Source organism: Equus asinus, chromosome 5, assembly GCF_041296235.1.
Source record: "Equus asinus isolate D_3611 breed Donkey chromosome 5, EquAss-T2T_v2, whole genome shotgun sequence".
NCBI classification, from domain to species: domain Eukaryota; kingdom Metazoa; phylum Chordata; class Mammalia; order Perissodactyla; family Equidae; genus Equus; species Equus asinus.
Window position 1 is genome coordinate 102,500,275 of NC_091794.1, and position 23,886 is coordinate 102,524,160.

General features: G+C 43.5%; 1 protein-coding gene and 1 long non-coding RNA gene across 5 annotated transcripts in view; one reads left to right on the forward strand and one right to left on the reverse strand.

Annotated features, from left to right (window-relative positions):
- DDI2 (DNA damage inducible 1 homolog 2) overlaps positions 1 to 4,503 on the reverse strand; it is a 40,507-nt gene extending 36,004 nt beyond the window's left edge. Inside the window, exon 1 of one of the 2 annotated variants that reach the window (XM_014836228.3) lies at positions 4,089 to 4,435. In XM_014836228.3, coding sequence (XP_014691714.1) covers positions 4,089 to 4,226 — 138 coding nt within the window. In that variant the 5' untranslated portion in view covers positions 4,227 to 4,435. Of the gene's footprint in view, positions 1 to 4,088 lie in introns of both variants that reach the window. The other variant, XM_014836230.3, reaches the window with a different exon arrangement.
- A 2,183-nt stretch (positions 4,504 to 6,686) lies between these two features.
- LOC123285689 (uncharacterized) lies at positions 6,687 to 22,799 on the forward strand. 3 transcript variants are annotated; one of them, XR_011503610.1, is made up of 4 exons: positions 6,687 to 15,500; positions 18,163 to 18,400; positions 20,064 to 21,695; positions 22,628 to 22,799. It is a non-coding gene; the product is annotated as an uncharacterized lncRNA (long non-coding RNA). The 3 variants fall into 3 exon arrangements; XR_011503609.1 differs by lacking the exon at positions 22,628 to 22,799 and having other exon boundaries at positions 14,845 to 15,500; positions 20,064 to 22,587; XR_011503608.1 differs by lacking the exons at positions 20,064 to 21,695; positions 22,628 to 22,799 and adding an exon at positions 19,052 to 20,057 and having other exon boundaries at positions 14,871 to 15,500.
- Positions 22,800 to 23,886: the final 1,087 nt, after the last annotated feature.

Here is a 23,886-nt window from a genome sequence, read left to right on the forward strand (position 1 = left end):
GTTTCAAATTTCTACCAGTAAAAACAAAATGAGTAATGGCATCATAATACCCAAGTCAAAGGCTACAAAGCTCAAAATTCAAGTTTTGCCAGTTAGAGGAACATGCAACAGGAAAATGTACACAGCTACAAGGCTTAATCTGCCAAAGTGGCACAACTGCTAGTGCCTACTGCAGAGGAGGCGCCCTAGAGACGGGATTCTAATCTTAATCAACATTTAACAATAGACTAATTAATACACTCCAAGATCTTTAAGCATGATGTCCAATGTTTTTGGTCTCTGAATGACAGCCTTGGATGAACAGAAATCCTAACGTCTCTAGCATTGAGGACCATAAAGTAGCCACAAAATGCTTGGAATTACATCTGAATGGCTTCATAATAGTATCTACTATTAGCTGAAAACCCATTATATGCCAAGTAATCTACATGTACCATCCCATGTAATAGTCAGATCTACTTTTACAACCCTTCTTGAAGATAATTTGGCAATAGTTACTAAAAGCCTCTCAAAAGACCTGACAATTCCATATCTAAGAATTTATCCTGAGAAAATAATCAGAAATGGGGAGAAAGCCTGAAGTATATACATACCCATGGAAATGTTACTCATAACTGCTTCCAGTTTTCCCCAATCCAAATGCCCAGCAATAGGGAAACTGTTAAATAAATTGTAGTACATCTATATGATGGTATATTATGTGCCCATTAAAATTATAAATTTGAAGAATTTGAAATGTTATGGGAAAATGCTAACAATGTAGTGCTGCCTGAAGAAAGACTGACATGAAATTGTTTATACAGTTCTATCATGTTTAAAAGATACATTTTAACTATACAAAGGGGAAAAAACCTTACCAAAAAAAAACTACTAGAAAGTAAACTGCAGTTATCTCTGGGTTATGAGGTAATAAGTAAGTGTGTTCTTTTTTATCCTTTTCTATATGTTACAAGTTTCCTATGATTATGTAGTAGCTATCCAAAAAAAATACGCGAAAATTACCTGTGAAAATACATATGCCAAAACCAGCTATAAGAGAAAACTTCAGTTTCCACTGGTTTAAAATAGTGTCTTACAAACCACAAATCATGCTGAGCGCAGAGCTGCGTTTCCAGGATCACAGTTACTGCTATTATTTGACATTTAAATATGCCTTTCATGTTAGAGTCCTTACACATTCTGCACACCTTTTTACCACATGCCACCTACAGGGGTAAATTATAACAATGTTTCAAAAATATAAAGACTTTAACTTAAAGTGAAACTAAGTTCTGATAATTGTTTGAAGTTTGCCCAGCCAAGCCTGCATCAAAGCATTAAACAGAGCCATAACTGGCTTCCAAGCCCACACTTGTATTAAGAGATGGAACATGCCCAGCTTTAATCACATGTACAAGTAGAGATGGTTTCTATTCTAAATTTGTTATCATCACATTATAACTACTATAATCAGACTAGAGCTGTTAAAAATGAACACTTTTTCCACGTGTATGCTTATGCACAATCGATGCTGATGTGAAAGACTGAATTCTAAACCAGTGATCCTCAACATGGGGCAGGCATGCAAGACAATTCTTTACAGATAGAGGAAGAAAACAGAAAATAGCAGCATTTTCATTTCCATTTATTTTAGTTCACCCTTCCTTAAATTCTATTCTGTACCTATTTATAATGTACAGAAAGTATTACTTCATGTATAAAATGTAATTGGTATTTACAGTTATTATATACATGTAATATACATGCATATATACAATGCATATAACATTAGTTGATGTATATAATTTATTATATACATCACACAGATGCATGTTCCAAAACACTTTACTTAGGGGCACACGTGATCAAAAAAGTTTGGAGACCACTGGTCTGGACACATAGGGACAGGAAAGAACAGCCAGGAAGGTTTAAAAAAAAAAGTCCCTTTAGAAATGGAATCAGAAATGAAAGCGAAGGAAAGAGAATGGAGAAGGTAAATAAGAGAAGTGAGGTAAGATGCCAGGAGAACTATGAGAGGAAGGAAGGAAAGATGAATAATATGGGAAAACCCTGGGAGGTAAAGGTGGGGGGGGGAACCTCAAGTAAATGAAGATGACATATTTTCGGGTAAAAACTATAATGATGTTTACTATTATGATTTGGTGAAAGGAAATGACTCAAGTGTCTAGGGTGGATCCTGTTCCTCCCTGATGGGCAAGCAACTGAAAGACAACGGACCACCAGATATCTTAAAATAGATACTGTGTTAGGTTGCAATGGATCCAAAAGAACAAACTTGAAAAACAGAAGCTGTTTACGGCTATGTAATACAGGTTTAACACTAATTGGAGCCCAGGTTTCCATAGGCTAATTTGGCTTGAGAAGGAAGTAAATGCCAAAACACTGACCTAACAAATAAGAAAGAAATCGGAGTTAGCCTAATTGTTCAATTATTAAGGTATTCTTAGCCTTCTGGATTGGCAGAGGACAGTACCTGCCTTGACCATACAATTATTTGTCTTTCAATCTGACACCCTCTTTAATTTAAAATTTTTGTTACAGCCATCTCAACAAATGCAGGAGTAGAGACGATCTCAACCTTTGTCTTCTCCCAAGCCCTAATAACAACGAAATCAAATTACATTTTAATTTTTTCTTTCTCCTACCAGCTGGTGATTATAAGCAGGGTGACAACAGCTAGAGGGAAAAGAACAATTGAAAAAGCCACCTTCAAAAATATGAGTTCATTTTCCCTCCCTGCTTAAAGCGTCCTCTCCTAGCCTTCCCCTTCAGGGATTCATTGACAGGAACTGGCTCTTGAGTTTCTGTGGATTAGTTTTAGTTGCAAAAAATCCCTTTTACCAATTTCTCTGTACCTTTGGCCAGACTTTGTATCTGAGTGACACTGTGTGCCCTGAAATAAATTCTTTCTTGATACTTAGCTTTATGCCAAGGTTCTAAAGTTCACACAGTGTAAAGGAACTGTACTCACTTCTGAACAAAATATTGACACATTTGTTTACCATAACACAGGGCAGAACAAGCTGTAGTTGGGCAATAGTTTTTGGAACTGTTTCATAACTGCAATAGGAAATAAAGATTTACATTTTGGGGCCTCGGAGGACTTCTATAATTTTCTTAATGTTTAGACTATGTCCTCCGAGGTCCACTTACCAAGTCAAGATTTAAATGTTTCAGTGTGAAGGCCACAGAGTTACTGTCACCAATTGTTTAGTGGCAGCCCCAAAGCATTCTGAAAATAAATTACTCTGCTTATTTAAAATGCAAGTGCAGCTTAACGTCTTTACAGCAGGGTAGGGAAATGAAACAACCCAATCACAGAGACGATACTAGACCATTTTAAAGCAAATATCCTCTTAAAGCACTGAGCTTTGAACTGACTCAAACTCTTGAGTTGTGACAAGAAGGAGGGATTTTGGCCTACTACCAGGGAAGAAACCAGAGAAACAAACAGTTTGCGTTGAACTAATAATTGCTTTTTTTTTTTTTAAAGAATTTAACCAGAAACGCATGTGGCAGGGAAAAGAGCATTTCCAAAGGCCTCATAACAAGGCAGTGCAAGTCTCAAACTTTTTCCTTCACTTAGAGTGCAAATCTCTGCGTTTAAAGGTGAATTACGTTTCCTTAAGCAGGAACCTTCTCCAAAAAAGCAGATGAACATCTATCTCCCACAGTGATCCAAACTGGTATTTCTGGTTGGGGAAGCAGGATGTATGAACTCTTGCAAACCTAGGGCTTCTTCTGAGGTCCACGACGACACCCCAAGCTCGGGATAACATGAGGGCAGAAGTGGCCAGAGAGCCAGAAGGTGGGGCGAGCCGCCCAGGAGTCCACGCGCCGCCCGGGCTGCAGCGGGTGCGTCCGCGGTCAGGTTCTCCGCTACTGCCCCAGCACCCCACCCCAGGCTCGGGGTGCGGGGGGCAGCCACCGACTCCAGCTCCCTCCCGGCCGCGGGGGCGAGCTGGGAAGGGCCAGCCTGCTCTCCCCACCCCCCGCCCCAATTCCTCAGCAGAAGCAAAGGGAGGGCGTGAGGCCCCGAGGCGGGAGGGCTAGCTCGGGAGGGAGGCCCCGCTCGCTGCCCGGCGTACCTGGCTCTCGGCTGCGGGGATGCCAGACTCGAGCTCGCACAGCGCGCGGAAGTTGTGCAGCTCGAAGTCGGCGTCGACCTGGAGGGAAAAGGTCACCTCGGAGAGGTCCCTCCGCACACAGTACACGGTGAGCAGCATGGCCCGGGCGCGACCCAGCTCGGCTCGGCCCGGCCTCGGCGCAGGGCGGCGGCGCGGCCTGGCTGCGGCTGCGGGCGGACGGCGCGGGGCTGCTCGCTCGCCCGCTCGCTCCTTCCCTCCCTCACACACGCTCAGTGACTCACTCCCTCCCGCCCTCACTAGCGAGCACGGCCGCCGCCACCCGCCTGCGACTCCGTCTGCCTGCCTGCCGGCCTGCCTCCCACTGCTGCCGCCAAGCGCGCCAGTCGCCCGGCGCCCCGCCCCGCCGCAACGCGGCTGCCGTAAAGCCCGCCTTGCCCTCTCCGCCTTCGCGACGCAGCGGAGGGGCGGGCCAGGGAAGGGGAGGCGGGAAGCGCGGAGAGGGGTGGAGGGGGCGTGGGAGGTCAGAAAGAGGGAGTGGGAGGGAGGGAGGGCGAGAAAAGGGGTGGGAAGGCAAGGAGGGAGGAGAAAGAAAAACGTTTTGATTGATTTTATAACTGAAGTCCGTGGACGGCTTCACACTCGTTTATTCATCCAACAGGCATTTATTAAGTGCCTACCATGTGGATAGAAAAATGCGTAAAAACACAGGTCTTTGCCCTTAAGGAGCTCTCAAGCTAGTATAGGAGACTGAGAACTAAGCAGATAGTTCTAAAACGTATTTTCCGAAGTAGAAATTGAGGCTCAGAGAAGTTAATTCACTTCCTGTCCCGATGATTTAAGGTTAAAACCAAAATCCTTACCCTGCCTGATCTATAGAACCCAGCTCACTCTGGCCCATGCCTTTGTCTCCAGCTCGGCGTCCTGAGCCTTTCCTGCGCTCTGCCCTCCCAGCACGCTTTCAGTTCCTCCAAGGCTCCATTGCTCTGCCTTGTAAATAGTTTTCTCTCTGCTTGAACTGTCTCTTTCCTAGCCCTGGCAACCCCCAGTATTTCGTGCAGTGCTTTTATTGGGCACAGCCTGAAATCCACTCAATAAAATATTTGCTATTTTAATGGCCTGTTTAAAGCCACATAGCTGATGAGCGACAGAGGCCCAGAACATGAGGATGAGTTAGAAAACCAAGACGGAAAGAGGAAGATAAAATGGAAGATTGGCATCTCCCTGTTTACCCCCCTTTCTGCCATCCATGGAGTAGGGACCCCTCTCCTAATGGGAAGGAAGGAGGAAACAGGATGGCTATGGATGCAGGTAAATATGTAGGTTTGGTGGCAAGGAAGTAGGAGAATGACTAGCTGAAGACTTTTCTCTGTAAAGGAAGAGGGAGTGTCATCTGTGGAGAATGAAGAGAGGTGGAGGCGCAGAGGTTGGAGAAGAGTGACTGTATCAGCTACAGAGAGCCTGACTATCAGTGGCTTAAGCAAACAGGGTTTTATTTTTCTTACAGGATAGGAAGCTTGGAGGTAGACGGCTGCACTGGTTCAGTGACTCAATGATATCAGGGCCAATATTTCTGCAAATCTTTGCCTTTTTCCAAGGGTCCCAGTATGGCCGGCTGCCTCCACTCCGCGCATCATTTTCTTGTTCAAGGCAGGAGCTTGGCCAGAGGTCCCCCAGCAGGTTTCTGCCTACATCCCACTGGCCAGAATTTTGTCACACAGATGCAAGGAAGGCTAGGAAAGGGAGTATTTAGCTTTTCTCACCTCTTTAAAGGACATGGACAGGGGAAAGAGGGGTTGAGATTGGGTGTTAGGTGAGACATACATAGTGCCTACTACAGTAGAGAAGGTTTGCAATAACCATTGCAAGTTGAAGTTGAGCAGAGGAATAATGTAGGATTGCCAGGTGGTGTCAAGGATTCAGTTGAGGTTGGAATCATGGATTGATTAATTTTTCTGTTACATTTCTTTCTAGTGGCACTCAGGTGCCCAGGTGTGACAGATTTTATTTTCCAAAGATGGCTATGACAATATCTCCCATCTTATAATGTTCTTCCTACAATGTGGTGACATTCTTTCCATTAAGAGATGTGTTATATGTCCCTCTGTTTGAATCATGGCAGACTGACTCTAGCATAAGTGTCACTGTGTGACTGCTAAGGCTATGTCATAAAAGGCAATCTAACTTCTGCCTGGTTCTCTTGGAACACTTGCTCTTGAAATCCACCAGCCATGCTGTGAGGAAGCCCAAACTACCCCAGGCAGTGAGACTACATGGAAAGAACATGCGTAGATGTTTCAGGCAACAATCTACATAAGATCAAAGCCAATTACCAGGAAAACCCACCAAGTACACGAAGTAAACACTTCTGGTTGATTTCTGCCCGAGCTGTTGAGTCATCTCCAGCCTTTGAGGCTTCCCAACTGAGGCCCCAGACATCATGAAGCCGTCTCTACTATACTGTTTTTGCATTCTTGACCCACAGAATCTGTGAGCATAATAAAATGGCTATTTTACATGACTAAGTTGGAGGTGGTTTGCCATGAAGCAACAATAACTGGCACACTGAATACAAGAACGGTCAATAAACTCCGAAAAAAAGAGAGAACTTTTTATTGCAATATAATATACAAAAAGTACATATATCTTAAGTATATAGTTGTAAGTTTTCACAAACTGAACACACTTGCATGATCAGCACTCAGTTTATGATACAGAACATTATCACTACCTCAGAAGCACCCCCACCCTGTATACTCCTTTCCAATCACTAACTCGCCCTCCCACTCCCCTGCAAGTGTAACCGCTATCCTAACTTTTAACAGCATAGATTAGTTTTTTGGTTTTCTACTACATATAAATGGACTGATGCAGCATGTAATTTTATGTCTGTCTTTTGTCACTCAACAGTAAGTGGGTTTTGTCCATATCAGTGCATGTAATTATAGCTTGTACATTCTCATTGCTGCATAATATCTTGTTTTTATTGTGAATATACCACAATCATCCATTCTGTGGTTGATGGGCATTTGAGTAGATACATTTTGAATAATGGTTTCCAAAATTTGCAACCATGAGAATCCTAAATAACATAAGCCCACATCTCCAAACCCAGGGTGCGCATGCCGTGAGCAGCTCTGAGTTCCCTCACTTGCACACACTTCACTCATTAAGTATTAGAAAGTATAAGGTATTCACACAGTCATTCAACATATATTTTTTTTCTTAAAGATTTTATTTTTTTCCTTTTTATACCCAAAGCCCCCTAAGCCAAAGTACGTAGTTGTATATTCTTAGTTGTGGGTCCTTCTAGTTGCGGCATGTGGGATGCCGCCTCAGCATGGCCTGATGAGCGGGGCTATGTCCATGCCCAGGATTCGAACCAGCAAAACCCTGGGCAACCGCAGTGGAGTGCACGAACTTAATCACTCAGCCACGGGGCCGGCCCCCCAACATATATATTGAGCACCTACTATGCACAAGATATCCTTTTAGACAGAGGGATTTGAAGCCTAACCAGACAGATAAGGTCCCTGCCTCATGGAATGCGCATTCTAGTAGAACTGACAGACAGTAACACAAATAAACAAACAAACAAAGTAAGTACAGGCTTTGATAACTACTATAGAAGAAATAAACAGGATGACATCATAGAGACTAGCTGGAGGATGGATGTTTGTGGAAAAACATGCCTTAGATGGGATGTTTCTGTGAAGGCCTCTCTGAGGAGGCGATATTTAAACTGAGACCTGAGGAATTAGAAATCAGCCATCTGAAGCACCCAGAGGATGTTTTCAGGCAGAATAAACAGGAAATGCAAAGGCCCCTAGGTGAGAAAGAGTTTGGTGTCTTGTTAGAAGAAAGGCTAGTGGGGCTGGAGTGAGTGGGAGAGAGAAAAAGTGGTAAATGAGGTGACAGGAGTAAGAAGGCACCAGATCATGTAGTGCCTTGTAGGCCACAGTGAGGCATTTGGATTTTACCAAAAGGGAAAAGGAAGGCCATTACAAGGGTTTTAAGTAGAAAAATTACATCATCAGATTTATTTTTTAAAAAGTTCATGCTGTCCAGAAATAAACCTTCACATTTACGGTTAATTAATTTACAACAAAGGTGCCAAGACAATGAATTGAGGGAAAGAATAGTCTCTTCAAAAAATGGTGTTGGGACAATTGGATCTCCACCTGCGAAAGAATGAAGTTGAATCACTGCCTCATACCATATATGAAACTGACTCAAAATGGATCAGAGACTTAAGTGTAAGAGCTAAAACTATAAAACTCTTAGAAGAAAATATGAGTAAATCTTTGTAACCTTGGATTAGGCAAAGCCTAAGAAGGCATAAGACTTCTTAGATATGACACCAAAAGCACATGCGAGAAAAGAAAAAAAGAGATAAATTGCACTTAATCAAAATAAGAAACTTTTGTGGTTCAAAGGACACAATCAAGAAAGTGAAAAGATGGGCTGGCCTGGTGGCACAGTGGTTAAGTTCACACATTCCACTTCGGCAGTCCGGGGTTCACTGGTTTGGATCCTGGGTGCAGACCTACACACCACTTGTCAGGCCATGCTGTGGCAGGCGTCCCACATATAAAGTAGAGCAACATGGGCATGGATGTTAGCTCAGGGCCAGTCTTCCTCAGCAAAAAGAGGAGGATTGGCAGTAGATGTTAGCTCAGGGCTAATCTTCCTCAAAAATAAAATAAAATAAATTTAAAAAAAGAAAGATAATGTTTGCAAATCATATCTCTAATAATAATAAGGGACTAATTAATAATTAAATAAATAAGTAATTACTAATTAATTAGTTAATAATTAATAATAAATAATAAGGGACTTGTATCTAAAATATGTAAAGAATTCTTACAAGTCAATAATAAAAAGACAACCCCAATTTTTTAAATGGGCAAAAGATCTGAAAAGACATTTCTCTAAAGAAGAGAATTTATTCTTCCTTTTAAAGAAGATATACAAATGACCAATATGAAAAGATGGTCAACGTCATTAGTCATCAGGGAAATGCAAATCAAAACCATAATGAGATACACTTTCACATCCACTAGGGTGTCTATAATCAAAAAGATAATAACAATTACTGCTGAAGATGTGGAGAAATTGGAACCCTAATACACTGCTTTTGGGAATTTAAAATGGTGCAGCCACTTTGGGAAACAGTTTGGCAGTTCCTCAAAAAGTTAGGCATAGAATCACCACATAATCCAGCAATTCCACTCTTAAGCATACACCCAAGAGAAATGAAAATATACATTCAGACAAGAACTTGTACACAAATATTCATAGCAGCATTATTCATAATAACCAAGAAGTGGAAACAACCCAAGCACCCATCAATAGATGAATGAATAAATAAAATGTGATATATCCATACAATGAAATACTATTTGGCAAAAAAGAGAGAAATATTGCTACAATACAGATGAACTTTGAAAACATTATGCTAAGTGAAAGAAACCAGTCACAAAAGACACATATTGTATGATTCCAATTATATGAACTATCCAGAAAAGGCAAATAGATAGAAACAGAAAGTAAATCAGTGGTTGCCTAAGGCTGGTGGGTGATGGAGGGGGTACATGGACAGTGGCTGCTGATGGGTACAGAGTTTCTTCCTGGGGTGATGAAAATGTTCAAAAATTGATTGTGGTAATGGTTATACAGCCATGTGAATATACTAGAAACCATTGAATTGAACATGTAAATAGGCGATTTGTATGATATGTGATTTATATCTCAATAAAGCTATTAAAATTTTTTTTTTTAAGTTCACACTGGCTGCTAAATGGAGAATGAGGTTTTTTTTTTTTAATTTTTCCTTTTTCTCCCAAAGCCCCCTGGTACATAGTTGTGTATTTTTAGTTGTGGGTCCTTCTAGTTGTGGCATGTGGGATGCCACCTCAGCATGGCGTGATGAGCGGTGCCATGTCAACGCCCAGGATTCGAACTGGTGAAACCCTGGGCCACCGCAGTGGAGCTCGGGAACTTAACCACTCGGCCACAGGGCCAGCCCCTCGAGAATGAGTTTTCCTGGGGCAAAAGAGGAGATAGGAAAATGTTTGGGGGGCCACAGCAGAGGTCTAAATGAGAGAAATGTTGGACTAAAGAGATGGCAGTTGAGACCAAGAAGCAGGTGGATTAGAGAAATATTTTAAAGAGTCAACACAACTTGCTAACGGATTGGACTTCGAGGATGAGGGAGAGGGAGGAATGACTCATGAGTTAAGAGGAAAAAAACCTTCAGAAATAAAATATACTCAGCACATCCGGGTAACCAAGATGTATTCTGTCTCTCTGTTGCACTAGGATTCAGACCCAAGGTCCTATTTCTTGGAATGGAAGAATCTTCTACAACCCTCCCACGCCCCACTGGCTTCACCAAGCTTGTGCGGCAAAGCCCTCTGTCAACAGCTCTGCTGACTAGTCTAATGTCCTTGAACTCCTCATTCCCCACCCTCCTGCCTCTCTTGAGAGAACCATTTCTGGAGCAGAGAGCTCCTACAGCTTTTCACCAATCAGCTCCTTTCCTCTACAGCCTCACCCCTTTTGGACTCTGCTCAGTTGCCTCTTGGCATCTCACTCACAGTGTGGAGTCCCACTTCTATCCCTCTATGAGATAGACTTTGCACCTGTGTTACTGGAGACCACAAATGGCTTGAGACCTTTCCAATCCTTAGTTCTAAGTCAGGATGGGGTGGGGTGGACCTTGAGAGGAGGCCTGGAAAGCAGGACTACCAAAAAGAATGAGCCCCACGTGTCAATCGTTGCTGGGTGTCAAGAACTTTGCAGATGGTTGCTAACATTTACTGAATGCTCACTTTGTGCCAGACACTCTTCTAAGCACTTTATGTATGTCAAGTCATTTAATCCTCACAAAAATCCTATGAGGCATTATTTCCATTTTACAGATGAAGAAACTGAGGCATAGAGAAGGGTCAGTCACTTGCCCAAGGATACACAAGTCATAAATAGTCACTCCAGGATTCAAACCAGGCAATCTGACTCAAATCCACAGTCTTAACCACGATTTTAAGACCTCATTTCATCCTTCTAAAAGCCCTCAGAGATAGGAACAATTAGTATTCATTCCCATTTCACAGATAAGGAAACTGAGGTGTGGGGATTTTAATTAACTTGCCCAAGTTCACATAGCTAGTGGCAGATTCTCCAAACTGGAAGAAACATCTGTTTCCAACCTTTAACTAGAGCACAAATGCTCTGCCTGCACATTACGTTTGGCGACACCTTACTGTGCTCCAAAACCCCGAATTTCATCACGATATGGTCACCCCAGAGAAGTTTCTGTCTACCGCAGGAATCTTGCCTAATTCTTCTCGACTGGAAAGAACTAATCAGTAAAGGCATCTACCCCAGTGGATTTTTAAAACTCCTATAGTAGGAACTAAATCCCCCAAACACTGTAATTGTTTGATATTTGTGACTTGTTCCTTTTTTTTTAAAGCAGGTATATGTTATTATTTTAAAATTTTCCCTTATCGTCAGTCCCTGGTTGCTCCAGGAAGCCTATCTTACCTTATTGTTTCTGGCATGTCAACTGATAGCAGAGAGTGCCCCATTTTACCTTGACACAAAAACTCTTTCTCATTCAGTTTCCTATTTCTTAGGCCAGGATCATGTGCCTATGTATAATGCAATGCCTCCTCCCTTTCCTGCTTATCTTTCCTAAAATCTGATAGCGTTTCAGTCCCACTGTTTTAGGTCAATCCTTCCTCTTCATTTCCAGCTTACATTGTACTCTTGGGTTATCAAAACATTTCAGGTAATTATGGCTGTAATTTCAAGCACCATAATTTGCCTACTCAGAAGTTTGGAGCTAGAGATCAATATGTACTTTGATTACCAGATTCAACCCTGGGGAAACCCACGAAAGAGGCCAAAGTTTGTCCCCGGCAAGATCAACTTTATGCTCCTTTCTTGGCTCCTGAACTTTCTCTCCACCTGTTCCTCTTAGTCCTCATATGCTCTTACTTTCTTCCTTAGCCATTTCAAAACCTGCTCTCAAGAAAGGATCTGGGAGCCGGCCCCATGGCCGAGTGGTTCAGTTCACGCGCTCTGCTGCGGTGGCCCAGGGTTTCGCCGGTTCAGATCCTGGGCGAGGTCGTGGCACCGCTTGCCAGGCCATGCTGAAGTGGCGTCCCACATGCCACAACTAGAAGGACCCACAACTGAAAAAAATATACAACTATGTACCAGGGGTCTTTGGGAAGAAAAAGGAAAAATAAAATCTTTAAAAAAAAAAAAGGAAGGAAGGATCTGGACTAATTCACAATAAAGTACTAATGACTGCTGAAACACAATATGATCTCTCAGGGTATTTGCATTGTAATGGGGATAAAGGTATCTATCAGTCATCAGCTGCAGATTTCTGGTCTTCAGAGAACTTGGTGGGGAAAGTAAATTTTCCCAAGAATCTTCTGGACTGACACAAGCCTACTTCACCTACTCTGCTTACATCTGAGCAGGACTTTCTTGATCTACCCTTGATATACCTAGTTCAATACCCACCTTGGTAGATAAATTGCTCTTTTCTATTCTTTCTCTTCAAGAAACTCCTCCTTTTTCATGAAAAAGCGGAGCATCTTTCTTCCTGGAACACCACATCACAGCTGTGGAGGAATCTCAGGTGTCACGGTTAATAGTATAGAGCCATGTGTTAAGATACAAAGTGGGGAGGCCGCCTGGTGACACAGCAGTTAAGTTTGTGCACTCCGCTTCTGTGGCCCAGGGTTCAGTGGCCTGGATCCTGGCTGCGAACGTATGCCCGCTTATCGAGTCATGCTGTGGCAGGCGTCCCACATATAAAGTAGAGGAAGATGGGCACGGATGTTAGCTCAGGGCCAGTCTTCCTCAGCAAAAGGAGGAGGATTGGTGGCGGATCTTAGCTCAGGGCTAATCTTCCTCAAAAAAAAAAAAAAAAGATACAAAGTGGGTACAAAGCATTCTGAGAGTGGGCTCTACCAATGTCTGAATCATTACAGTATTGTGGATATGTTGAAGTCTTTTAGCCACTTGGAGCAACTTTGGTCCACTCAGCATAATCAGCAACAGAACCACATTGAGCATAGACCACTTATTCATTTCTTCGACAACTAGTAACTTCTACTGCCTGCCAGACATTGTTCTAGGTACTAGTGGTACAGCAGGGAACACAACCAAGTGCCTATCCACGTGGAGCTACGTTCTAGTAGAGGTAACAGACAAAGAACATATAAAATGTGCCAGCAGTGATAAGTGCTATAGAGAAAAAAAAAAGGAAGCAGCAGATAGGAAGGAGTGAGAGGAGTTTTGGGGAGGGGGGTGGAACTGGGGCACACAGTGCTTGCTGCTTTACACAAGTGGTCAGGCAAGGCTGTCTTATAAGGTGACATCTGAGCAGATGAATGGAGTGATAGTAAATTATGCGAACATCCAGGGAGAACACTCAGCACAGGTAATAGCAAGTGCAAAGACCTAAATGTGAAAGCATACTTGCCCTGTTCATGAAACAGCATGAAGAATAGCACTTCTGGAGATCAACGAATAAGGAGGAGAGCAGATAGGAACCCATGGGACCAGATTATGCGGTAAGCGCTTGTAGGACCTTGGCTTTTAGCTTTTACTGACTGAAATAGGAAGCCACTGGAGGGTGTTGAGCAGAGAAGTGACACGTGTGTTAAAAGATCACTTTGGCTGGCTTGTAGAGGAAGGCAAGAGCGGACTAATTAGAAGGCTATTGCAATAACCCAGGTGAGAGATCTTAGGGGTTGTGACCAGGGTGGTAGCTGTGGAAGTAGTGAGAAACGGTCAGAGTCTGAATTCATTTTGAAGGTAGAGCCAACAGGACTTGCTGATGCATTGGATATGGACTGTGGAAGAAAGAGGAATCAAGGATGGCTATAAGCTATGTGCCAGTGTTCCAGAGTAGACATGGTACTTGAAACTTCTCTGCTTGCTGGCAGGAAATTTATTAGAATGAAAGGACGGCATGCAATCAACCTCCTTGGCAGTTTTTAAAAAGAGCAGGGCCGTCCCAATTATCTCCTCAAATCCCTTTCATATTCGACCTTCTTTTGGCCAGGCATCACAGTACTATGGCGGGGTCCCCATACATCCTGGTCTGCACACGGGGACCTAGATTTCATGAACTGACGTGTGGCTAACTAGGCACTGCCTCGTTACTTATGAGAAACTGAACTAGCTCTTGAAATCCACAATGGCAGTTCTACCCCTCCAATAACTACTTCAGCAAGACGGTCCCCATATCTCCCCCCAAAAGACCCCTCCTCTCGCCCCAGACGCAGTACCTCTCTTCTAGGCAGCGCTGAATATACTAACTCAACATCCTTAATATCCCTAATCTTCACTTCTTATTTGTCACGGAACTTCCTGCCATCCCAACAGTTGCTGCTGTTGAACCGGTTGGTCAAAACTTTGTTTCCACAGGAGGCAGATTTCAGCATCTGACGAGTCTTATTCTCAGGAAATGCTCCTGCACCACCAAACTAGCCACATGAGCGCAACTTAGCACCGTCTTATCGCTTCGCTACAGCCGGCGCGGAAAGGCCTCAACTGCCCGTTTCATCTCTTCTCGCTCTCGCCAGCCAGGACCAGGCGCTTCGCGCGAGGCCGGCACGGAACCCGAGGGAACGCTCCCGCGCCCTCATCCCCAAGACGCCATCCCCACGACCTCGTCCCCCAGAGCGCCCTCCCAGGGTTTTGCGGAAACGCGCCTGCGCCGCGTCACATGCCTGCAGCGGAATCTCCCAGTGGGCAGCGGCGCCTTCTCACGTGACGCACACCGGCCAATGCCTGGAGTCCGCGCGCTGGGCTCCTGGTTGCTAGGCGACCCTGCCCCGCCGGACTCCCGCTGCCTGGGATCGTCCCGGGAGCGACGGCCGGCCGGTGGTCTTGGACGTGCGGGGGTCTGCGAGGGCTTTTTCGCGGCTGCCACCTTCTCTGTGGCGGAAGCCTGGATGGCGGCCCCCCAGCCCTTGCGCCTTTGAGGCTCGACCCTGGGCGTCCCGGCGTGCGCGGGCGGGCGGGCTCCGGCCCCTCCGGCGCTGACCCGGCGGCTGGGATGCCGCAGGGCCGCGCAGCTTAGGCCCGGTCCACTGAGGAGCCCGGCTCTGCTCGAGAGACTGGCTCAGACTCGAGTTCGGGCAGGGATGTGACTGAGGCAGTGGCGGGCCAAGAAACGAGTGCCCAGGAGTGGTCCCAGGCGTGGCTTCCTGCAGCTTCCTTGCGAGTCGAGTCAACGCTTAGGCTTGTTTGACCAAAGAAGGGAAATGGGCAATAGGGACTCTGTGTACTATGCTTATTTCCTGAAAAGATTGTTACTTGAATAGTTGCAGACTGAAAGAAAACAGATTTCGGTTAAAAAAAAGGAAGATATTCCCAGAGGTGAAAAGAGTCAAATACTTTTGTTTGTTGTTTATATATTTGACATTTCTTTAAAAAGGCCTCGTGTTTGGGATTTCCAATAACAGTGGTAGTCTGCTGTTCAACATTTTCAATCCGCGAATGCTTGTTGTGTGCCTGGGACGTGTATGTGGCTCGCTCTTTGTTAGAAAGTTTGATGTTTCGTGTGTACCTAACTCATAGATGGACTGGGTTTCACTTAGTCTATCAGTTTGTGAAATAAGGTGAGCAACTTTTGCTTTTCCATGCATAAGGAAATATCAGAGAAATTATTTGCCAGAGAACAGTGCTGCTCAAGCTTGAATGTGTAGCAACCGGTGTATAGCAAACACCTGAGGACCTTGTTGAAATGCATATTATGAATCTTTGGAGCACGGCCTGAGGGTCTGCATGTCTACCAAGCTCCAGGTGCAGATGATGCCGTGGGCCTGATGTATACTTCGAATAGCAGTAGCCCTAGGTAATTGCTATTCCTAGTTAAGGGCACAGTTCCCTCTTTTCCATATCTGATTTTGTGCCAAAACAACAATTTCTTAACATCTGTGAACTTTCAGTTACATATGAAGGGACAGTCTTAAGATGGAAATGACGAATAGCGCAGATAGTCCACACAGAATTTCTATTCAGGATTCATTTTGGTTATTTTGTTAGTTTGATCATCTGAGAATCTACAGTATTTGAAATAATGAACTTAAAGTTATCAACCTTTTTTGTTGTTTTAAAAGGCTTTAACTAAACAAATGAGGTGAAATTTCCCCTGATGTTGAAGGGTATACTTCACTTAGAGGACCTATAGATCAGAGTTGACTCCCACTGACTCACCAAGCATCCCATCCTTTAATTCTTTTAAAAGCTTCATCAGGGGCTGACTCTGTGGCCGAGTGGTTAAGTTCGCGCGCTCCGCTGCAGGCAGCCCAGTGTTTCGTGTTCGTTGGAATCCTGGGCGCGGACATGGCACTGCTCATCTAAACCACGCTGAGGCAGCATCCCACATCCCACAACTAGAGGGACCCACAACAAAGAATATACAACTATGTACTGGGGGCTTTGGGGAGAAAAAGAAAAAAAAAAAGCTTCATCAAATGGTGACACACCTGCAATTCTGAACGCAGAGACTAAGCAGCGAAGGCTAGCCGATTTATGCTCTATTTACAAGAAGACATTTTTAATGATAAAAGAGAAATTAGATATCCAGAAACTCAGCACAATGACTTATAGAATTGATGAGGTTTCATATATGTAAAAATTAATGACTATCAGTATATTATCATTTATGAAAGATTTGAACGTCTTAGGTAGACTCTGTGACTAGGGTATGGTACTGTGATTTTCTTAGTGTTTCTTGTGCTTGGGATTCATTGAGCTGCTTGGATCTGCGAGTTTTTGATTTTCATTAAATTTGGAAAAATGTTGGCCTGTCTTTCTTCCAGTGCTTTTCTACCTACCCCTCTCCTTTAAGGTCTGCAAGTACGCATATATCAGGCTGCTTGAAGTTGTCCTACAGCTCAGTGATGCTCTGTCCTTTTTTAAAAATTCTTTTTTCTTTCATCAATTTTAGATAACTTCTATTGCTATGTTTTCAAATTTACTAATCTTGGGGGACAATATTTCATCTACCATTAATTCTGTCCAGTGTGATTTTAATCTCAGGATTGAGATCTTCCCAAAGCATGATGAGTAAGGTGCCAGTGTTTACCTGGAGGAAACCTCTCCAGATGGTGCTAATGTACTCTGCCTCATTCAGCATCTTTACTGGCAACTTGGAAGTCAAAGAGAGCAGGCATGTCAAGTGCTCAGTTGACCAGAGTCAGGAGATAGCACTAAGTCAGCTGTCAGGAACAAGATTCAGAGAGATCTAGACAGCTTAGAATGTTGGATCAAAACTAACAAGATGAAATATAGAATCTGTAGTTGAATTCAAGCATTCAATGCCCCAGGTAAGGGAGACCTGAGTTCCTGAGTGAACAACAAAAAGCAGTGATTTTGGCTGATTGCACACTCAATATAAATTACTAGCATAACGTGCTTGTTAGAAAAGGGAGAGGGAGGGGGGCCGGCCCTGTGGCTGAGTGATGAAGTTCGCGCTCTCCGCTGTGGTGGCCCAGGATTTTGCTGGTTTGGATCCTGGGCATGGACATGGCACCACTCATTGGGCCATGCTGGGGCGGCCTCCCACATGCCACAACTGGAAGGACCCACAACTAAAAATATACAGCTATGTGCCGGGGGGCTTTGGGGAACAAAAGGAAAAATAAAATCTTTAAAAAAAGAAAAAAAGAAAAGGGGGCGAGAAAGCATTTTTGCAGCTTTATATTGCATATATAAAGTGGTCGTATCCAAGATAAAGGAGATAGTTATTCCCCCAGAATTGTAGTTTTCATTTCTAAAAGTTCAATTGTAATCTTTTTTGTATCTCCCATGACTCTACTTAATATTTTGAATATATGGAATGCAGTTATAATAACAGTTTTAATGTCTTTGCTTGTTGCTAATTCAGCAGTTGCTTGCTGCTAACACAGATGCTAATGACATCTGTGTCATTTCTGGGTCAATTTTTATTGACTGATTTGTCTACTCATTGTGGGTCACAGTTTCCTGTCTCTGTATGTCTGGTAATTTTTTTTTCCTTTTTTTTTTTTTTTAGGAAGGTTAGCCCTGAGGTAACATCTGCTGCCAGCCCTCTTTTTTTTGCTGAGGAAGACTGGCCTTGAGCTAACATCCATGCCATCTTCTTCTGCTTTATATGTGGGATGCCTGCCACAGCATGGCTTGACAGTGGTGCATAGGTCCGCACCTAGGATTCGAACCTGCAAACCCTGGGCTGCTGAAGCGGAACGTGCAAACTTAACCGCTGCGCCACCGGGCCAGTCCCTGTATGTCTGGTAGGTTTTGACTGGATGCCAGGTATTAGGAATTTTACCTTGTGAAGTGCTGGATATTCTTGTATTCCTGTAATTCTTGAGCTTTGTTCTGGGGTACAGTTAAGTTACTTGGAAATAGTTCAATTCTTTTGGGTCTTGCTTTTAAGATTTGTTAGATGGGACCAGACCATCTAACCAGTGCTAATTCTAGGGCCGATTAATCCCCCTGAGACCTACATGAATGCTCTTCCCAATGCCCCGTAATTAATCTGGCTAGTGGGAATAGGCACTATTCCCAGCCTGTGTGTGCATCAAACACCTTTCTCTCTAACCCTTTGAAGTGGTTCTTTCCCCAGCCTTGGGTAGTTTTCTTACACATATGTGTTAAGCAGGACTTTGGCGAATACTAGAAAACTCTCTCTGTACAGCTCTCTCCTCTGGTGCTCTGCCCTATGACCTCGAGCTGTCTTGGTCTCCCTAGATTCTCAGCTCTGACTCCTTCACTCTGGGACTCCCCTGAACTCTGCCTCAGTTTTCCTTCCCTGCACTGTAGCCTGGGAACTCGAGGCAGTGAAGTGGGGCAATACTAAGCCTCACCTCCTTTGTTGTACTTTTCTCAGTGTATTGAAAACCATTGTTTCATATTTTTTGTCCCTCTTTTGGTTGTTTTAGGTGGGGAAGTAAATCTGGTCCTTGTTTCTCTGTCTTGGCTTCTGCAAATGGAGGTCCAAATGTCACACCCATCTGGAACACTTATCACCCAAAACCATTGAATATTGAAACTCTTAAGTTAGGTTGCATACTGTTGAACTCACATCCAATTGATTCCAGGCGAAGACAGCTATTTTCTTGTCTTTACATCCCTACAGACTTAACCAATAGCCTGGTGCTTGGCTGACACTCAGTAAAAGCTGGCGAATGAATAAACTATTTTGAGCAAACAGCTGTCCATCTGCTTCTGGTGTTTTCTTCCAACATTTGTTGGTAGGCTTTTGCGATTTTCTTCTTGCCTGCCAGCAGCAAAAGAAAGCTAGGCAAGATGGAAATTTCTGGGACTTCTTATTCATGATTGTAATTATCCACAAAAATGTACCCTTTAAAAAAGCTTATTTACAGGCATGAGGGAACTTTTGGGGCTGATGGCAATGTTCTAAAACTGGGTTATACAAGTTTATAAAAAATCATTGAATTGTACACTTAAAAATAGGTGAATTTTGTGATATATAAATTACACCTAAATAAAAGTTTTTTTAAAAAAATCTTATCTTGAAGATTTCCAAGGCATTTTAAGGTGAAAAAAGGAAGTTGCCAACCACTTTTTATAAAACCCAGTTTTGATTTTTTCAAAAGCCTTATATACATTGAAATATAAGCTTGATTGGGTAGGGTAGACTGCGGTGGATTCTCCTTTTGTACAATGCACGTATATTACTTTTGTAATCAGAAAAAATTCTGGCTTGAATTGCCCAGCATGAGTTGGCTCAGATGGATTTGTCTAAACAGTATTTTCCCATGTATCCCAGAGCTTTGTGTCACTTTAGAACTTGGTTTTAAGCTACAGTCCCTGTAGTCATTAATTATTGAGTGGTCAGTCTAATAACCTGAGTCAGATCTATTTACCCAAAGTATGTAGATTATAATTAATAATCAGCGCTTGCATTTGTCTCATACCTTTCTCTCTAAGGACCAGGGTGATGACGTACTTTGAGCTGACATCATCACCAGGAAGTCAGGGAAGGTGACCTTTTAACAGTCCTCGCTTTGCAGACGAAGAGGGGCTTTTCAGAAGCAGCTGCCTTCCTTAGAGAGGCAGAGAGAAATGCCAACTAAAAGAAATGCATAGGAGTCTGGCTGGGGCTTGAAAAAAATCTGAGCATTTTCTTCAAGAAAATTAAATGATGCAAAGATTACATTAAGATAGTCTGTTGTATAATAAAATTGTTGCAGTCTCAGGATGAAATCAGACTGACTAACTGACCTAAATTGTGTGTCACCTGGTTGAGTGGATTGAAGGAGAGCTCTGTCCATTTCCTGAATTCTCCTTTTCTTTGTTAGATGATCAAGCAGAAGTTTTCTGTGCCCTCTCCTGGCTTGACTTTGAAACTGCATAACAGTGATACTCCCAACTTCACTGCTTAGGACTTTCCTTAGACAAATTCCTGCTCTCCCCTCCCTTTTGCCCTAGAAGGGTCATTTTGGACCAGAGAGAGACAGACGGGGCCAATTACTTGGCGTGTGGATAAAAGTGGTTGGATGATTCAGGCTCCAGATGGCCATTCAGCAAGCTGAATAGAGAGACTGAACGACCAATCTCGTGTTCAAATGGTACATATTATTTTCTATATTCAAAAATTATGCTATAATTGGAGGTAACTCCACGCAAATGTGTGAAGTATTCCCTGAGGCATTGTTGAATGTGTCACTTTTTAGGAAAAATAAATAGAAGAGTGCAGATTTTGACAAACTTTGATAAAAGTATTCTGAACATCTCAAAAATATCTGTATTTTTCTTTAGAGGACAAGGAAGGTAAAGGTGACCGTTGATGAGGTAACAAGGGGAGTGGGGTGTCACAGAAAGCCCCTAGATGGGCGTCTCGGGGAGGCTGGAGTTGCTGCAGGATCATTTCTGAGCCTCCACAAGCACAGACAAGTTCAAAGTGTTGACTCCTGAGGAGTCCTTGCATCATTCTCCAGGCCAAAGGGAATCCAAGCAGACCGCTGAAACATACACGGTGTTTACTTCATCCGCTTTGGCTGTCACAGTTTTTTGGCTGAAATAGTAATCACCCGAGAGCTGCTCTCCACAGCTTCCAGAAGATCTGTTCAAACACTGACTCGCTTACCAAATGTTTATTGTATCACTTGTTTTTTACAAGGCACCGCCCCCCCCCCCCCCCCCCCCCCCTTAGAAGCCAGCCAAAAGGACGAAGCAGATACTGGAACGTATGGTTATTAGAACGGTGCTTCTGAACCTTTTTCCTGTCATGGCACACATAGAAAATTATACAATTTGTATGTCCTACCAGAGGTAAACTTGGTGGGGGGTGGATTTAGGGGCATCTGCATGGGATTTGGCTAAAACAAATAATTACATTTTCTATAAATTGGATAATTATGATTTGAAAAAATAAAATGAAAGTATTAGAGACAGAATTAAATATTGAGCTTATGTAAAATTGCCAAATAAAGTGTTTTCAAAATTTTAGTTTTCTTCTGGGAGTGTTTATGCTTGAAAGGGCTATATGCAATAATGACGAGGACTTTTCAAGAAGGATCTCTTCAAGTTCTTGATCGCCGTGAACAATTAGAAACGCAAGTAGGTAATAAAAGTTTAAAAGGACATTTTAACATTAAAAACTTTACGAAAGTTACAATATTTTAAGAAATGTCTTATTTTCTTTCATTAACAATTGTACAATTGAAATTTCTTGTGATAACATTAATGGATTTTGAATCCAATCAAACTCTTTGATGTCAAGCATTTTAAAATAAGGACAGAGCTCTGATTTAAAGCACGTGCCTTCGGGGTTGATGTCCATTTGATCTATACTGGTATTCACTGTTTATCGCTAGCTGACATCTGATCTGATTGGTCAATGTCTGTGCCATCTCAGGTGTTAAATATTTTTAGTATCACCCTGCCCATAAGCATGGTTGAAGCAGTCACCCTGAAGTTAGCTAGGACACTGCTTGGGCATCAGCCAAAAGTGTACAGAAATGTCTGACGCTATGTGAAGACAGATTTGGGTCAGCTGGCTGGAGCTGCTCTGGCCAGGCTCCCCCAACCAGTCTCCTGGCCTCTCCATTCGTGACCAGCTGCACCATGGGTTGCTGCTCATCCTCCTTGGGCTCCTGGAACCCAGCTCCTCTAGCAGGGCCCTAGGCCCTCGTCTGTGATTGCAGCAGTGCGCTGTGCAGCCGGCCTCTGAGGTTGATGCCCAGGTGGTGACACGTGGCAAACGGCAAATACCACTGATCCTGCTGCCTACTTGTGGGGATCACAGGGCAGGATGTCAGACCCTTCTCTGCTTGGATCATCCTCTGAGGAGCTCCTCACGGGCTGCATGCCCCCAGAGGTGACTGGCCTAACTGGTGGACCCAAGGACCATGGGATCTTTATATTGCACCCCACCTGTCACCAGTGTGCAATGACTACTGGTTAGGAAACTCTGCGGTAGAGGAAATAAATGTACAATGATAACACTACCTATTATTTATCAATGTGTGGTTTACAATGCTCTTTCACAGTGGACCTCATTTAATCCTCATAAGAACAACCAGTAAGAATTATCATCCCATTCGACAGAGCAGGAAATAGGTTCAAAACGGTAAGTTGCTCAGGTTGACACGCTAAGTCCACACTTCCCTAACTGGGGTGCCTCAGGGGTGTACATGGGGTGGGCTGGGTTAAATGATGCATAATTGGACTGACAGCTTTACCTGAAAATTTGGGGGGAAAATTTAACTGACAAATAATATATATTTTTATGCTAAAATAAACGTGTATTATGAAATCAAATGAAAACTTTGCACAAATTGCAAGATCAAACATGAAACTTGAAAGAAACATTGTGCTTAATGGGGGGCTACTCTGAGCTATATACCCGGACCCGTGGGGAATGGGGAGGAGCTCTCTCTTCTGCCATGAGTGGTTGAGATACACTGACGGTGGAGACAGGATTTAACTCTTTTCTGATTCTAGGTCCCGTACTAATAATCCCAGGTAGAAAATTGTTAAGCTTTTAAGAGCGTTTCAGAGAGAGCGGTTTGAGCTCGGGCTTCCGCTGAACATTGGACATGTGGAGCTGGGAGCTGGGGAGAGAGCATTCCAGGCAGAGGATACGGCCTGGGCAAAGGAAGGAGACAAGAGAGTGGGGCTGTGTAATGTCAACAATGGCTGGAGGGAGAAGTACGGGAAGACGCATAATGGGAAGTGCGATTAGCAAGTGGACTGGCTTCAGGAAGCGTTATCTGGCAGGAAAGACTCAGTGATACGAGCAGTGGTGAGACCAACTGGAAAGCTACAGGTGGGAAGGCCTGAACCAGAGTAGGAGCAGACAAAACGAGGGGAGGGCTTGCATGCAAGAAACCATCAAGATTTACCAAAGGACAGGGCAGAGAGCAGGTTCCAGAGACGGAGGTGGAAAGTCACTGGCTGACCTTGCAGCCCACCTGAGGCACTGTCAGAACATCCAGGTGGGAAGTCAGCAAATAGGTGACTGGAGTCAAGGGCGGGATTTGGCATTGTGAATTACCGCCTATAGGTGAAAATTGTCACCTTGGTATTGAAAGAGAGAGAGCCATCAGAAAGGTGGAAGGACAGCAGGGGTGCTGTCCTTGGTCAAAGAGGCCACCTGAGGAAAGTGCAAAGGAAAGGAGTGTTCAGCAGTAGCAAAAGATGGAGAGAGGTTGGAATCATTGTCACATAGTGCCTGCCACACAAGTAGGTACTCAAATATTTGTGAGAAGAATGAAAGAAAAACCAGCAGTAAGAAAATGATACATTC